This window comes from Pan paniscus, chromosome 19 (genome assembly GCF_029289425.2).
Source record: "Pan paniscus chromosome 19, NHGRI_mPanPan1-v2.0_pri, whole genome shotgun sequence".
In the NCBI taxonomy this organism is placed as follows: Eukaryota; Metazoa; Chordata; class Mammalia; order Primates; family Hominidae; genus Pan; species Pan paniscus.
In genome coordinates this window covers 66,664,978-66,681,926 of record NC_073268.2, presented here as the reverse complement: position 1 = coordinate 66,681,926, position 16,949 = coordinate 66,664,978, and the positions used below count along the sequence as shown (strand labels likewise).

General features: G+C 50.3%; 2 protein-coding genes across 4 annotated transcripts in view; both read right to left on the bottom strand.

The window, feature by feature from the left end:
• Nucleotides 1-4,227: 4,227 nt before the first annotated feature.
• On the bottom strand, nucleotides 4,228-13,328 carry RSAD1 (radical S-adenosyl methionine domain containing 1). 3 transcript variants are annotated; one of them, XM_008970663.6, is made up of 10 exons: nucleotides 11,182-13,325; nucleotides 10,439-10,572; nucleotides 10,117-10,321; nucleotides 7,745-8,110; nucleotides 7,495-7,558; nucleotides 6,715-6,862; nucleotides 6,442-6,496; nucleotides 5,658-5,761; nucleotides 5,309-5,459; nucleotides 4,228-5,024 (listed from the first exon to the last, which is right to left on the bottom strand). In XM_008970663.6, exons 1-9 carry the CDS (start codon nucleotides 11,314-11,316, stop codon nucleotides 5,342-5,344), a joined length of 1,329 nt encoding a protein of 442 aa, XP_008968911.3. In that variant the 5' UTR covers nucleotides 11,317-13,325; the 3' UTR covers nucleotides 4,228-5,024; nucleotides 5,309-5,341. The 3 variants fall into 3 exon arrangements, with proteins under 3 accessions (XP_008968911.3, XP_034798333.2, XP_063455320.1); XM_034942442.3 differs by having other exon boundaries at nucleotides 4,228-5,459; nucleotides 11,182-13,323; XM_063599250.1 differs by lacking the exon at nucleotides 4,228-5,024 and having other exon boundaries at nucleotides 5,323-5,459; nucleotides 5,561-5,761; nucleotides 11,182-13,328.
• Nucleotides 13,329-15,248: 1,920 nt separating this feature from the next.
• Nucleotides 15,249-16,949, bottom strand: part of ACSF2 (acyl-CoA synthetase family member 2) — a 51,684-nt gene continuing 49,983 nt past the window's right edge. Inside the window, exons 13-16 of the mRNA XM_003817448.7 lie at nucleotides 16,278-16,419; nucleotides 16,080-16,190; nucleotides 15,817-15,885; nucleotides 15,249-15,582 (exon numbers count right to left, since the gene is read on the bottom strand). Coding sequence (XP_003817496.1) covers nucleotides 15,532-15,582; nucleotides 15,817-15,885; nucleotides 16,080-16,190; nucleotides 16,278-16,419 — 373 coding nt within the window. The 3' untranslated portion in view covers nucleotides 15,249-15,531. The remainder of the gene's footprint in view (nucleotides 15,583-15,816; nucleotides 15,886-16,079; nucleotides 16,191-16,277; nucleotides 16,420-16,949) is intronic.

Genomic DNA, 16,949 nt, shown 5'->3' with positions numbered 1-16,949 from the left:
GATACAGTAAGATTCCATCTCAAAAAAAAAAAAAAAAAAAGACCAGCCTGGGCAACATAGTGAGACTGCATCTCTGTAAAATATTTAAAAATTAGCTGGGCATGCTGGTGTGTATCTGTAGTATCAGCTACAAAGGGGTGGAGAACTGAGGTAGGAGGATCACTTGAGCCTGGGAGTTGATGTTGAATTGTTTGAACCTGGGGGGCAGAGGTTGTAGTGAGCCAAGATTGCGCCACTGCACTCCAGCCTGGGCAAGGGAGCAAGACTCTGTCTCAAAAAAAGAAAAAAAAAAGGAACTGGAGGCTGAGGGCGGTGGCTCACACCTGTAACCCCAGTAATCCCAGCACTTTGGGAGGCCAACGAGGGAGGACTGCCTGAGCTCAGGAGTTCAAAAGCAACGTGAGTTACATGGCAAAACCCTGTCTACAAAAATTTTAAAAATTAGCGAGGTGTGGTGGTTCCAGCTACTTAGGAGGCTAAGGTGGGAAGATTGCTTGAGTCCAGGAGGTTGAGGCTGCAGTGAGCTATGACTGTGCCACTGCACTCCACTCTAACCTGGGTGACAGAGATGAAAAAAAAAAAAAAGAAAGAAAAGAAAAGAAAGAAAGAAGGAAAGAAAGAGAAAAGAAAAGAAACTGGGAAAACAACATTTTTTGGCATAACCATGCATTAGTACACTATGGAGCCATACTGTGATCCCAACACTGAAAAATTGGATCTAGATATAAATTTACCATGGAAAGACACTTAGTACATATTAGATAAGACAATAAAGCTTCAAAGCAAGATGTGTATTATCCCATTTTTGTAAGATTGTGTATCTAAATACATTAATTTGCATATCAGAATTTCTGCTAAGATACACACCAGAATCTTAACAATGGGTAATCTTTGAATGGTGGGGTTACAAACTGAATCAGACAGTTTAGTCTCAAATATGGTGCAGCAACAACTGGAAAGTCTACTGGTCTACAATGGCAGGGGTTAATTTCTCTCTACTGTTCATGTCTATTGTGGCTGGCTGCTCTGACCATCCTCTTCACCCTGGGACCTAGGCTGACAAAACAGTCTCCATGTGAACATTGCAGGTCACTGCAACAGAGAGCTGATGGACCACCCACCGGCTCTTACAACCAGTGCCAGGCAAGTTTCGTGGCCCTTCCAGGTTCAACAAGGTAGGGGTATATAATCCTCCCCAGGCCCTCGGGTGAGGCTCATGCCAAGGAGGAGTAGCAAACATTTTGGACATGATACAATCTACCACACAAGTGATTTCATTCTATTATTTAAAGTTCTTTTCTTTGCAGAAGGGTGTGAGAGGAGAGGTGAGCGGTCTCACGGGCATGATGCCAGCTACAAGGGGCTGGCGAGCTGATGTGGGAGGATCACTTGAGCCTAGGAGTTTGAGGCTGCGGTGAGTTGTGATCGTAACATTGTACTCCAGCCTGGGGGACACAGTGAGACCCTCACCCTCCCTGTCCCTAAATTTGAGAGGTCTGGACTTTGCCTAATTTAAGAGGAAGACCACTTGACCTGGACCTACAGCAAGGAGAAAACAACGATGGGACACAAAGTTCTGGATGCCCAGAAGTGTTATACCGGGCCTTCTGCTTACTGCTTATAGGACTTGAGTCGAGTTAGAGGGCCTCCATGAATGTCCCTGTCTGTAAGATGGAAATGAAAAGAGCTGTCCTGTCGACCTCACACAATTCGGCAGCAGGGAGGGGTGGCTCAGTTGGAGGGCTTTCAAATGATCAGTGCTCTGCCTGCACACAGAGGGTTTGGTGCTTCAAGCTGTAACCACATACCCACATGTACTATATGTCCCCAACTTCATCACCAAAGGGGGTTGTTCACCCCTTTTACTTGCATCCATGTAGAGCAGGTGAAAAGATGACAAGCCAGGTCCCACTATGGGGGAGGAGAAGCCCCCTGATGGATGAGTCATGGAAGGGCTGGGATGTGAAATGAAGGCCCCCCTTCCCACTTTGTCACAGAACACTGGAAATAGCCATGTCTCCCTTTCCTCCTGCCCCCAGCCTCCTGGCATGGAAGGCAAGAAATGATTGTAATCAGGGGTTCCCAAAAGGGAATGATCATTAGGGCCATGTATTAGCATTGAAAAACTAGATTCTGGGGCTCCACCTCCGGGAGCTTCTGATTCATCTGGTGAAGGAAAGACCAGACTGAGTCACAGAAGGTGATCTGTGCCACCCCGACTTGGCCCTGGCTCCTACCCAGCTCCTCTGCACGGGCCTTATGAGGTGTCCTGGCAGGGAGCGCCCGGACGTCTCAAGTGGCACGAGCCCTGGCAGCTGGGAGAAACCTGAGTGGTCCCAGGTTATCTGATGGCGCACCTGCCTCGGCCCCGTGCTCGCTTCTTGAATGTCAAGATCAGGGGAAGTCTCAGGAAGCAGCTCCCCGAGCAGCACGGGTGACCCCACAGGCTGCCCCAGGGCCAGGCTTTCCAGGGCAGCAGGGGCACTGGAGGTGGTAAGAAAAGGGTATCCCCTGTCCTGCTCCTAGTCCCTCTGAACCAAACGTGCCCCTGGCTCCCACGACCTGCCTGCACACCTTGACTGACAAGCCTGGAATTAATCTCTTTACACATCTATCAACATGGCAGCGAGTGCCTCGAGGGCCAAGACAGGTCTTGTTCCTCCCTGCTGCCCAGTGCAGTCCCTGGCACACCATTTGTGCTTGCTTAATATTTCATGAATAAAGGAGAGGTAGTAACACTTACCATATTACCACAGGGTCAAGGAAGGACTGATATTCACACCCACTGGGCACATGGGAAATGCACGTGCTTACCTGAGAGGTGGGGAGGCCCCATTCTTAGTCACTCAGCTAGAGGCTGAGCTTAGCATGCCTCATTTGGCAGTGGTACTAGATTACTTCTGGCATCATGGTACCCTATGACATAAGGTATGAAACTTATGGAGCCTCTTCCCAGGAAAATGCCCCTCCCCACTCCCTCTGTCTCACACATATAACATACAACTTCCAGGTTAAGAGTATCACCCCTTCACCAGGCACAATGGCTCACATCTGCATCCCAGTACTTTGGGAGGCCGAGCTGGGAGGATCACTTGAGCCCAGGAGTTTGAGACCAGCCTGGGAAATATAGGGAGACCCTATCTCTACAAAAAAACAATTAGCCAGGCATGGTGGTGCACACCTGTGTCTCAGCTACTTGGGAGGCTGAGGTGGGAGGATCACTTGAACCTGAAAGGTCACAACTGCAGTGAGCTGTGGTCATGCCATGGCATTCCAGCTTTGGCGACACAGTGAAGCCCTGTCTCAAAAAAAAAAAAAAAAAAAGTATCAGCCCTTTAAAAAATGGAAAGCTCTTTTTTAATGGAGAAAGGCTAAAATTATCTATAATGATTGTATGTAGCTAATGAATTTATTTATTTATTTTGAGACAGTGTCTCGCTGTCGCAGGCTGGAGTGCAGTGGCACAATCTCGCTGCAACCTTCACCTCCCAGGTTCAAGCGATTCTCCTGCCTCAGCCTCTCGAGTAGCTGGGACTACAGGTGCGTGCCACCACGCCTGGCTAATTTTTGTATTTTTTTTTCTTTTTTGTAGAGAAGGGGTGTTGCCATGTTGGCCAGGCAGGTCTTGAACTCTTGACCTTAAGTGATCCACCTGCCTCGGCCTCCCAAAGTGCTGGGATTACAGGTGTGAGTCACTGCACCTGGCCTGATGTCTACAACTTTTAAATTATTCAGAAAAAAAATTATACAGACATATTTATCTAAAGATGAAGTAAATGTGGCCAAAAATTAACAATTGATGAATCTATAGGGTAACCACAAAGTATGGAAACTTTTTTTTTTTTTTTGGAAGCAGAGTCTTGCTATGTTGCCCAGGTTGGCCTCAAACCCTTGGGCTCAAGTGATTCTCCCGTCTTGGCCTCCCCAAGTGCTGGGATTATAGGCATGCACCACCCCATCTGGCCTATCATATTTTTCAATAGATTGAAGATGTTCTTAATGGCATTATGAATATTTGCCTATTTCCAGACTTTATAGATACATAGTAGACAAAGGATATATGGCTTCCAATGAACTATTCTTTTATCTTTTCTGTAGGTCTGAAATCCTTCAAAATAAAATGTAGGGAGCGGGGGAAGGAATCTCAGCCCTAGGCTAAGCTTCTAGTCCCAAAATCAGGATTCCACGCTCTAGGAAGGAGCTCAAAGGAGAGGACCACAGTCAAGACAGGCTCCAGATGTGTTTATTAGGCTATTTAAATAGAACCATGTGACCATTTCTGTAGGTAAAAGGACAAAGAAGAATTACAAACACTTTGGGTCTTTCCCGAATTCTCTCCCCTTTCTCTGGTCAACTCCACCCACCTTCACTCTCAAAGGAAAGGCACAGGGGGAAGGAAGTGAGTGAGGGGGCTCAGAAGAGTCTGCGTGGCTCCTACCACCCCAAACATATTCTGGTTTCCCGAAGATAAGAGGCAAGGCTTGCTCTGATCTTTCCCAGTTCTCAGAGTCCAGCAGGCTGCTGTGCTGGACACATACACGGATCCACCAACATACATCAGTCCTTCTGTGTTCTCTCCTGCATGGTAGAGGCTGGAAGCCTAAGAACTATATTCCTCAGAATTTCCTGCCAGCCAGGATTTGCTTTAAAGTCCACTAATGAGAGGCACTTCTAGAAACCATGATTCCTTCTCCAGCAGTGGCAGACAGTAGGCATGAGGTTTTGTAGCATCTTCTGAGCATTTTCCAGTACATCATCTACTTTTGTGCTGCTGGAAGCTGAGACCATCAGCAGGAGTTTTCTGTGCCTCCTGCAAGTTGCTGATTTCTGACAGTTGCTACTGGCTTTCTCCAATGTTCACTTCTCTATCCCTTTCAGTGGTTTGATAAATACTTCATTCCTATGGTAGATCCCTTCCTGCTTATATTAATAATACCTAGAGGGGACATGGTTTTCCTGACTCATCCAGCTGTCTTAGGACCTTACTCCAAAATAAGGAAGGCTTCTCTTGGGGAGGTAATTGCCTGTAGAAAGATTTCCAAACACTGTTCATTATTTGATGCCAAAAAGGTAAACAGAAGCTGATGTGGGTGGTAGGCAATTCCCAGCCATGGAACACATGTTGGCCTGTGAGTCCTGAGATGCTGAATGGGATGCCAGTTCCCCGACCAGAAATGTCCTCCCATCTACCTCACTGCTGCCATTCCCCTGGGGATGCCAGGGCTGAGCAATAACCACATGGAGCAGAGACGGCACCCGACAATGGAGAAGAGATGTCTGCAGTACCGACCCAGCTCTCAAAACCCACCTGGCATTACCCTGGAACACAGGAACATTTTTGTCATCCTCCTGGCACAGAGGAGGGGGTTCTCTGCTGCCAGGCTTCTTGGAGCTGAGGCAGGAGGGTCAGCAAGAGAGAGTCCAGCACAGCCAGACCCTCCCAGGAACACCGAAGACCCCTGGAAAACCAAGAGGCCTGAAGGTGACTACTTCATCTTACCAATTTCAAGCCCATCCCCCAGCAGGGCCGAGCTCCCAGCACCCGCAGGTCCCTCCTTACCAGTCAGTCTTTCTCACTTCTCCTGGGTCTGTGGAGAGCTGTAGTCAGGGCTCCCTGGTATGCCTCAGCCCCCTCTGCCCGGCACCCCCCAACACACCTGTGATCCAGCTGCAGTAGGCCCCGCTCCAGCAGCTCCTGCACCTCCTTGTTCGCTCCAAACACATCCCACAGGGTCAGCTGGGGCTCAAATTGCTGCCAGTGCTGGGGAAGCCAGAGGGTCAGAGGTGGGGAGCTGGCCTGGCTACTCTGGGCCACATAGTTGGGGTATGGTGAGAGGTGGGGGAGGGTCCAGTTCAGCATGGAGATCTCAGCAGCTGACATGCATGAAAGCAGAACCAGGCCAATGGGCCAGCAGGGAGGAGGGCAGCTTCACTCCTATTCCACTGAGACTGGAACCCAGCTTCCAGCCAAGCCAGGCCTTCCTCTATGCCTCCTCTCTTCCCTCCCCTCTCAGCCAGCTCTAGCCAGGGCTTTATGGCTCTGCTTTATCCAGAGCAGCTCTGGATTTGCTTGATAATTATCTACTGTGCTTCCTATGAGAGGTTTCAGTGCTCCCTAAAAACAAGTGGAAACCCTTTATCTATCTATTGCTTCACAGAGCTCAGAAAATTGAGGTTAAGAGAGGTGAAAGGATTTGTGTCCAAGGTTGCAGTAAAATGAGGGCTGGAACTTGGGTCTCTGCAGCCCTGGTCTAGGGTTCTTAGCTATGCACCACTGCCCACTGCTTCTGCCCATCAGGCCTCAGCTGGACCTGGGCCCCACTTCTAGCTGCCAATCTCACAGAAATTGGAGGTATATGTGTGTGGGGGGGTGGCAGGGAGGGGGCATTGATTCTGCAAGACTTTAGGAGGGAGTGGTGTGCAAGAATCCTAACTCCTTACCTGGTGAGTGATCCCCACATCGGTGCGTAGCCCCAGGGCCAAAACTTCCTCCAGCCTCAAAGAAAAATCACCAAGGAGTCTTAGAAAGGAGGCCTGTGCTCCTCCCATTCTCCAAATTCTACACTGGGATGCATTTAGAGGAGGCTAACAGGGACCATACAGTATGTGGCAAGGCAGGGGCCAGGACAAGACAGGAAATAAAAGATATACAAATAGACATGGTCTTGGGGTGTGGGGACCCTGGGGGAGAGCCCTGTGCCCTTGGATGCTCACAGCTCCAGCCTGCCCAGGGGGACACGCTTCCGCGTGCCATGGCCAAACAGCATCACCTCCTTCATCCAGTTGTCAGGCTCCAGTGTCTGGATCCGAGCCTCCCGGGTGTGGCCTCCAGCCCCCTGGGGCATAAATCGTCCATGGGCCCCTGACAACATCAACAACCATCCCCACATTAATGGCTGTTAATACTATGTGCTTACCAGATTTAAATCATGTGGTCCCTGGAGCAACTGCCTCTAACACACTGGAAATATAAATTATTTTTCTTTTCTTTTCTTTCTTTCTTTTTTTTTTTTTTTTTGAGGTGGTGTCTCACTATACTGCCCAGGCTGGTCTTGGACGCCTGGGGTCAAACGATCTTCCCACCTCAGCTTCCCAAGTAGCTCAGATTAGAGGCACATGACACCAGGCCCTTTTTTCTTTTTCTTTTTTTTTTTTTTTTTTTTAATCATCTATCCCAAAATGCCAAGACATATAAATTCTTGGGCTCTCCTCTAGCCCTGTCCAGTTGGGAATTCTGAGGGTGGGGCCCAGTAGCTTGGGTTTTAACAAGCCCTCCAGGAGATTCTCATACACACTAAAGGCTGAGAACCCTAGTGCAAGGTGCAACATTAAGCCCCTTATAATTCATGCTCAACAGTTCTATAGGGAGGTATTATTTTTTGCCACATTTTACATATGAGAAAATAGAGGCTTGGAGAGGTTAATGTGGCCCAAGTTCACACAGCCACGACATTCCTCTCCTGAGTCACCCTTTCTGTAGTTCACGGGACTCACCAGGCCCAATGCCAAGGTACTGACCACACTGCCAGTAAGTCCAATTGTGGGTACTGAGCGCCCCCTGCGGGGAGGGAGGAAATAGTGCAGAGTGAAGAGGGCAGGCCTCATTTTTAGACTCAGGTAAGGGGCCCCAGGTTAGAATGTCCCACCATCTCGGCCAGGATCCTTCTCTTCAGAAGGTCACAACGCCCTGGTCACACTGCAGTCTGCCCATCCTCCACCTCCAGCCATCAGCCCCAGAACTTACATTCCGGGCAAAGTTGGAGACCTCATACTGGTGGAAGCCAGCCTCCCGAAGGACAGCCCGGCCCCTCTGGTACATCTCAGCTGCGAGCTCCGGGTCAGGGGCTGGAAGGGCACCCCGCTGCACCTGGGCGAAGAGTGCGGTGCCCCGCTCCAGGGACAGCTGGTAGAGGGAGAGGTGGTCATCACAGTGGTGCAGCAGTTCCTGCAGCTGCCCAAGCCACAGCCCCACCTGCTGTGCCGGCAGCCCCAGCATCAAGTCCACAGACACGCGCCCGGGAAAGAGGCGCCGGGCCTCTGCCAGCGTCCGCAGAGCATCGCAGGCTGAGTGCGTCCGTCCCAACAGCCGGAGCTCAGTGTCATCTAGGGACTGGGAAAAGAGGGTGGGTGTAAGCATACCAGCAGCTCAGAGAGAGATAAGAACCCTCCACCCCATTGTAGACACAGATACAGGGAGAACGCAGCGTGTGGCAGGCAGCTGGAAGGCAGGAGGGGGAAGGTCAAGCTGGCACCAAGAGCTGCTGTTCACAGAAGGGTCGCTATGTGCCAAGCACCTTTATGTAGTGTCTAATTTAATCTTTGTAACCCTCCAATATTAGTTCTATTTTACAGATGAGAAAACTGAGGTTCAGAGGTGTTAAGTAACTTGTCCAGGCCATACAGTTGCAAAGTTCGACCTGGAATTTAGGACTGTCTGACTCCAAAATCAAGTCTTTATTTACTTTACTTTTCAATTTTAAATAATTCTAACCTATAGAAAAGTTGAAAGAAAATCACAAAAAAACCCTTCATCTTGATTCACCATTTGTCCATATTTGTTTCTCTTTAAACATACATACCTGTTATTATGCTGAATCATTTAACAGTAAATTATAAACCAGCACTGTCCAAAAGAACTTTCTACAATGGTGGAAATGTTCATATCTGTACTGTCCAATATGATAGGTAGTAGCCACATGTGGTTATTTAAGTTTAAGTGAATTAAACTTAACTTACCACATTTCAAATGCTCACTAGTCTGTGGCTAGTGGCCACTATATTGAATAGCAGTTATACATATTATACTCCCTAACCTCTAAATACTTAGGTGTGTATTTCCTAAAGAACAAGGACATTCTCTTACATAACTGCAATCCAATTACAGAGTTCAGGAAATGCAACACTGACACAACACCATTACATAATACATTGTCATATTCAAATTTGGCTAATGGTCCCAATAACATCTACTGTAGTAATTTCCTCCTTCCTCCCCAGTCAGGGGCCACACATTGTATTCAGCTGTCTCTTCTGTCTCCTTTAGATTCTCAGCCTTTCTTTGTCTCTCATGACACTGGCATTTTTGAAGAATACAGGCCAGTTGTTTAAAATGAATAATTTAATGAATGTAAATAAATTATTATTATTTACGAATTATAATTATTTAAATGAATTATTTAAAATGAATAATTTCTACAGATTGGCTGTATAACACTGTGCTTATAGTTAACAGTGCTGTATGTACATTTAAAAACTTGTTAAGACGGTAGATCTCATGCTGTCTGTTCTTACCACAATAATTTTGTAAAAGTCTCTTAATTCAGGGTTTCCTGACAATTAGATTCAAGACATGCGCTTTGGGGTAAGAATATCTTAGAAGTGATGTGTTTCTGTCAGCATATTCCATCAGAACAAAGCCCACAACCCGGAAGTCCTACGGAAATATCAGAGGTCAACCTGAGAGGACTAGGTTTCTCCCTGCTTAAAAACCTTCAATGGCTCCCTATCATTACTAGGACAAAACCCACACTCCTTAGTAGGCACCAAAGGTTTTGGACTCTACCTTGCAACCTTGTCTCCAGCCTCTCCAGTCACAAGGAATGACTCACAGCTCCCCCAAAACATGCCAGGCTCTTCCATGGCCTGTGTCGTTTCCCCCACACCCCCTCACCTGGTGAACTCCTCCTCTTCATTCAAACATCTCCTCCAGAGAAGTTTCAGTGATTTCATCAGAGTGACCTCCCTTCAGGCTGTACTCTAGAAGCCTTTTATAGAGACCCCCTTTACAGGTGACATTTACCATGCTGCAATAATCTGGCTACATGTCTGCATCTCCCGTGTCATGTAGCAAATCTTTTTTGACCACCTACTATGTGCCAGGCACTATGGTAAGTGTTTGAAATAGAAAAGCCACACCTGATCCCTTTCTCATAAAGTGTGTGGTCTATGACAGCAGCAGACAATTAAGGAGTTATAAAAGTGTCGCACTAGGCCCTACTGTGTCCCTGGCACCCAGAAGGTGCTCAATCAATGTTTGCCCAATGAATGAATGTGACCAAAGAGGAGATGGCACTGAAGGGCGGGGTGCACTGGGATGGGGTGAGTGCCATGGGTTACCTGGAGGCCTATAGACAACCTGTTAACCCCTGCTGCCCCGAACTCTGCCAGTCTGGAGCCCGGAGCTGAAGTAGGATTAGCCTCCAATGTGACTTCCGAGTCTGCAGGCAGGTGGGCTGTCTGTGCCACAGCCTCCAGGACAGCAGCCACCGTGTGGGGACTGGCTAGACTGGGGGTCCCCCCACCAAAGAACACAGACTCCACCCTGGGGAAAGAAGATGGAGAAATGAGACCTGGGGGAGCCCTCTGGGATGCCTGCACCTATCCCCCACCACTCCTCCAAAAATTTCCCAAAACGCTGCCTACAGCCCCCACTACCCACCGTTGCACCCCGCTGAGCCGCAGCAGCGTCTGAGCTTCGGTCACCAGACACTTCTGCATGGCAGCCTCCTCCATGCGGCGAGGGATGTACTTGTTGAAGTTGCAGTAACTGCAGCGCTTCTCGCAGTAAGGCCACTGGGGGCAGTGAGTGCACGTGCGCGGTGAGAGCTGCCCTGGCCACTTCCAGGGTTCAGTCGCACACATCCCCAACCCCACCCCCACCCCTATCCCGAGGTCTTTCCACAGTAGCTAGGACATCTAAGCCACACAACTCCCCAAGGCAGGTCGCACTGGGGTTATTACATCCACTTCAATGTGAGAAAACTGAGGCTCACTCCTTTGTTACGCTGCCTCTTCCAACCAGCAGACGTCAGGAAGGAACTCAACCCAAGCTCTTTCTGGGATCATACAATTTTCATACAATTTTCCTATGAGCCATTTTCCCAGCTACCGAGTCAGAACACTGCTCTTAAGAAAATTTTGTCTTGCTAAGAGGAAAATTGTTATGAAATTTGAACCATTTGGTCAGAGTCACCGAGCCGGTGAGTAGCAGAGACTTCAGGTTTCTGGACCAAGTCATTTCCCTGCCAAAGCACAGGGTCCCATCCCAGACCTCGTACGGGGGCACGGAAACACGGCAGGCAGGTTCATAGAGTGACAAACCGCCACCTGGGTTTTGGACCGCCACGGTCACGGCCAGGGCTGCGGCCACACACCGTGGGCTCCGCCCCCGCCCCTACTCACGTGTACGTAAAGCGCCGCGCGCCGGCCCGCAGGCTCAGGACTCGGGGACCCTCCTGCGTTCTCCACGCGGCGGCGCCTCTGGGCCGCTCTGGCTGCTGCCGCCCAGCCGCGAGCCCGGGCTCCGGGGAGCGCCATGGCGCCCAGCGCAGCGCGGCGCACTGACCCGAGCAGGAGACGCGCGCAGGGATCACTGTGAGTGCGCAGCCGGCGGAAGGAAGAGGGGCTGCGTGACCGCGCGACGAGAGGGCCCGGGCCCGGGGCTGCGGCGCCACCTGCCGGGCGCCCGGGCGCTCACTGCGGCCGCCTGTCGGTTCTTTCCCCAGGCCGCGGGGCGGGCTGCTTGCCTTTTGGCACCTTGTGCCCGGGCGAGTTCCCGGACCCATCCAGGAGCTCTTAGTTTGTTCAGTCAATTCCTTGACATTTGATGTGCCTGGCTCAGAACTGGGCGCTGGGGACATCTAGGTGCATAAAGCCAGGTTGCATTCTGGCAGGAGAGAGGCAAGCCAACCGGCCAGGACAGGCAAGGCGTATTAATTCCGTGCCTGCTGGACACCAGAGCCGTCCGCCTCAGTGCTGTGAGGTCATCTGTTGTAAGAGTGTGGGAGTCAGTAGGGCAGAAGAGACACTTGGGCTGGATCTTTCTTTTAATTTCATTTACAAATATTTGGGAGAGGGGAGGTCTTGAACTCCTCGGCCTCAAGCGATCCTCCTGCCTCAGCATCCAGAGTAACTAAGGATTAAGGGCATGAGCCACCACCAGGGCTATGCACGGGATCTTGGAGGAGCAGAAAATCCCAGGGGCAATTGGCTTGGCCGGGAGAGTAGACTGTTTTGGGTCAGGCCAACCCCAGCATCTGGAGGTGTACGTGCTGGAAGGACAGTCAGATGGTGTGTGCAGGAGAGAGGGGGAAGGCGCAGGGGAAGGCCTGGGGAAGCAGGCACCTGAACAACTGTCCCACAAAGCAGAAACATCATGGGCTTCAGAGGCAGGCGGTGCAGGACAGTTCTCCCAGTGGCCTTGAACTGACCTGGTTCTCCCCTCCTTTCTTGCTTGTAGTTCTCAAGAATAACTGTAGACGCCTGTAATCCCAGCACTTTGGGAGGCCGAGGTGGGCAGATCACTTGAGATCAGAAGTTCAAGACCAGCCTAGCCAACATGCTGAAACCCCGTCTTTACCAAAAATACAAAAATTATCCAAGCGTGGTGGTGGGCACCTGTAATCCCAGCTACACGGGAGGCTGAGCAGGGAGAATCCCTCGAACCTGGGAGGCGGAGGTTGCAGTGAGCTGAGACAGTGCCACTGCACTCCAGCCTGGGTGATGGAGCAAGACTCTGTCTCAATAAATAAATAAATAAAACTGTAGAGTGTGCAGAGAATGCAACATCCTGAGGGAAGGAAGGACTGGCCAGCACAGCCATGCTCTGTTCCAGTCCCCCTAGAAAAAGCATGTCCTTCAACACTTCAGCCCAACATGTCACATGGCCCCAGGGTATAAAACCCAGGGCAGAAGCCAGGCGCGGTGGCTTACTCCTGTAATCCCAGCACTTTGGGAGGCCGATGCGGGCGGATCATAAGGTCAGGAGATTGAGACCATCCTGGCTAACACGGTGAAACCCCGTTTTTACTAAAAATACAAAAAACTAGCCAGGTGTGGTGGTGCATGCCAGTAGTCCCAGCTACCCGGGAGGCTGAGGCAGGAGAATTGCTTGAACCTGGGAGGCGGAAGTTGCAGTGAGCCCAGATGGCGCCACTGCACTCCAGCCTGGGAGACAGAGTGAGACTCTGTATCAAACAAACAAACAAACAAACGAAAAACAGGGCGGGCTGGTTTCTGGGGTCCCTCAGCTTCAGTACAAGTCTGGCTGGCTGGGCGTGGTGGCCCACGCCTGTTATCACAACACTTTGGGAGGCCGAGGCGGGTGGATCACCTGAGGTCAGAAGTTCAAGACCAGCCTGGCCAACATGGCGAAACTGTTTCTACTAAAAAAAAAAAAAAAAAAATAGCTGGACGTGGTAGTGCACGCCTGTAATCCCAGCTACCAGGGAGGCCGAGGCAGGAAAATTGCTTGAATCCCAGGGTTCACACCACTGCACTCCGGCCCGGGTGAAAGAGCGAGACTCCATCTCAAAACAAACCAACAAAAGAAAAGTCGGGCATGCGCAGACAACGGTCCATCCCCCAGCTGCCTCAGCAGCTTTCCTGAGCCTTAGGGGTCCAGCTCCAAATGAATCCCAGCCTTCTGTTGTCCCTTAGTGCCTACCTATAGGTAATAAACACGTTGCATGTCACTTGTGTTTGCCTCGCTGGACTCAGCGTTATGTAACTTGTGGGTGTTTGCCTCACTGGACTCTGACAAGTTGGTAACCAGTGTGCAGTGAACCTGCCTAACAGACAGCTGGGTTCTGATCCAGCTGTGTGACCTTGAGCAAGATACGGAACCTCCCTGAGTTTCTGTTGGGTCATTCGTGAAGTGGGACCAATGGCTACTTGAAAGGATTGTTGGGAAGATTTGGAGAGAAAATAATGTGAAAGTACCTAGCGCAGAGCCTGGTACTGAAAATACCTTAAACCTATGTTCATTTCTTAAAAAGTCAAGAGGAGGCTGCTGCTGCCTTGGGCAGGCACGCTGGGAGGTAAGGTGGCAGGCACGCTGCGAGGTAAGGGGGCAGGCGCGCTGGGAGGTAAGGGGGCAGGCGCGCTGGGAGGTAAGGGGGCAGGCGCGCTGGGAGGTAAGGGGGCAGGCGCGCTGGGAGGTAAGGGGGCAGGCGCGCTGGGAGGTAAGGGGGCAGGCGCGCTGGGAGGTAAGGGGGCAGGCGCGCTGGGAGGTAAGGGGGCAGGCAGGAGGCAAGTTTCCATTCCTGTGAACTGGGAAATCTATGCGCCTTTTGGAACCCAGCTGTTTTTATTTCTTGGGTCAAGGTACAACCTGCTTTATCTGGCCCTGCCTACGAGGGATGCCCCAGGTTCACCAATCAAAACAAATAAAAACTAAAAATGAGGTTGGTTGGGGAGGAAGGGGGCTGGGAGATGGGAGATAATAGTTAAAGAGTATGGGGTTTCTTTCTTAGGTGATGACAATATTTAAAATTGACTGTGGTGATAGTTACACATATTTGTGAATATACTAAAGACCACTGAATTCTATACTTTAAATGGTAGATTGTCCCAGCACTTTGAGAGACTGAGGCAGGAGGATTGCTTGAGCCCATGAGTTCTAGACCAGCCTAGGCAACATAGCAAGATCCTGTGTCTATGTTTAAAAATTAGTTAAGACATGGTGGCACATTCCTACAGTCCCAGCTACTCAGGAGGCTGAGGTGGGAGGACTGCTTGAGCCCAGGAGTTCGAGGCTGCAGTGAGCTATGATCATGTCGCTACAGTGAGTCACTGCACTCCAGCACGGGTGACAGAATGAGATCCTGTCTCTAGAAAATGGGGGAGGTGGGAGTGAACTGGAGAGTATGTGAATTACATCTCAATCAAGCTGTTATACATATATAAAAAGAATACTTCTTGCTAGACTAATCTGGCAACAATGTGAAAAAGAATTAAATTAGAGTAGCTTAAAAATAAAAAATTGGGGCCAGGCGCAGTGGTTCATGCCTGTAATCCCAGCACTTTGGTAGGCTGAGGCAGGCGGATTGCTTGAGGTCAGGAGTTTGAGGACCAGCCTGGCCAACATGGTGAAACCTCGCCTCTACTAAAAATACAAAAGTTAGTTGGGCGTGGTGGTGGGTATCTGCAATCCCAGTTACTTGGGAGGGTGAGGAAGGAGAATCACTTGAATTAGGGAGGCAGAGGTTGCAGTGAGCTGAGATCGCATGACTACACTCCAGCCTGGGTGACAGGGCAAGGCTCTGTCTCAAAAAACAAGAACAACAACAAAAATGGGTTGGTATCTCAAAGGGATACCAAGGGTGAGGGTTAAATTAAGTAGATAATCCACATCAAGGTGCTCTGCACTCTCAATGACAAGGAATAGGACGTCTGAAAATGCTAGTTTCCCTCAGTGTCTTCCCTTCTCCATCCTGTAGTAGCTGCCAAGAGAGCCCACCAGCAAGAAGCCAAAGAAAACAGAAGCTCTTTATGCCAAATCACAAGGACAGACAGGGGAATGTGGGGGATGGACAGGAGGAGGGCCTGGGCGGGCTGCCTGCCTTTTGGCACCTTGTGCCCAGGCGAGTTCCCGGACCCATCCAGGAGCTCTTAGTTCGTTCAGTCAATTCCTTGACATTTGATGTGCCTGGCTCAGAACTGGGTGCTGGGGACATCTAGGTGCATAAAGCCAGGTTGCATTCTGACAGGAGAGAGGCAAGCCAACCGGCCAGGACAGGCCTGCCGCTTTATTCACAGATTTAGATGTCGTTCCATCTGCTCTCGAAGTTTGAATTTCTGGATCTAGAGGAAAGAAAATGGAGTTAGGGTTACCAGCTGTCTTGGTTCACCCAAGAATAAGGGGTTTCTCAGGCTCTTAGTGCCAAAACAGGGAAAGTCCCCAGGCAAACCAGGATTAGGTGACCCGGTCACCCTACTGCCAGCCTCTCCACACCCATTGCTGAAGGAAACAGAGGTGGGGCCCCATGGGGCCCCAGAGCCCAGGCTGCCCTCCCCAGCCTCCTCCACCTTACACACCTTTCCTGAAATGGTGAGGGGGTAGTTTGTGACAAACACGATGTACCTCGGAATCTTGAAGTGAGAGATCTGCAGACCAGAGGGTGGGAGGTAAGGCGTGAGGCTGTGCAAGCTCACAGGGGTATGGGTAGGGGACCAGGGGCTGGCCTGGCCGGGAGTCAGCTTCGTCAAGGGCAGAGCAATCCCCACCCTGGGCTGGTTGGCAGAGGAGTGGGTGAGCAAAGAACAGAGCAGCATCAGCTAGATTGGGCGGAGGCTCCCACCTTCCCTTTGCAGAAAGCTTTTATCTCCTCCACCGTGGTCTCCTCCCCGTCCTTCAGCCGAATGCAGGCACAAATCTCTTCCCCCATCCGATCGTCCTTCACTCCCACCACCTTCCAGGGCCAAAGAAAAATATCAGACATCACCATGTTCATGTGTGTTTCTTGTTTCTAGGGGCTCACCTGAGCCAAGTGCCTCACCTGCACTTCCTGCACCTTCGGGTGTGTGTGAAAGAAGTCCTCCAGCTCTGCGGGGTAGATGTTCTCACCACCCCGGATGATCATATCCTTAGAGCGGCCCACGATCTTGCAGAAGCCCTGCTCATTCATTGTGGCGACATCTCTGTAAGGAAAGCCCAGGGGCAACCTGTCATCTCTGCCTTGTTCACTCACTTGCTTGCTCACTCGTGAAACATTTATTGACCAGCTACTATGTGTCTTCCACTGCTCTAGACTCTGGGAGACATAGCAGGAACAAGACACAGTCTCTGGAATTAATAGTCCAGTGAGGGGAGGGGAGGTAGACAAAAACAAAACAATACCTATAACATATTCTGTCTCTCTCAACATATCTATACATAGCTTTTCACGACTGGCTTCTTTCCAGGTCTCAGCTCAAATGTCTCCAGACATCTTCTCTGTCCACTCAATCTAAGGGAAGCTCCCCTCCCCACCACAGCCACTTTCTCTCCTATAACCCTATTTCATTTTCTTAGTGTTTTTTGTTTGTTCGTTTGCTTGTTTGTTTTTGAGATGGAGTCCTGCTCTGTCGCCCAGTCTTGAGTGCAGTGGCGCGATCTCGGTTCACTGCAACCTCCATCTCCTGGGTTACAGCGATTCTCCTGCCTCAGCCTCCGAGTAGCTGGGACTACA

Excerpts from the sequence above, each read along its gene's own strand:
- RSAD1 (XM_008970663.6), bottom strand. The coding sequence starts at position 11,316 with ATGGCGCTCCCCGGAGCCCGGGCTCGCGGCTGGGCGGCAGCAGCCAGA. Across the intron at positions 10,322-10,438 it reads CGGCTCAGCGGGGTGCAACG|GGTGGAGTCTGTGTTCTTTG; the intron begins GTGGGTAGTGGG and ends TTCTTTCCCCAG. Across the intron at positions 6,497-6,714 it reads CCCCTGGGCAGGCTGGAGCT|GCTGGAGGAAGTTTTGGCCC; the intron begins GTGAGCATCCAA and ends TTTTTCTTTGAG.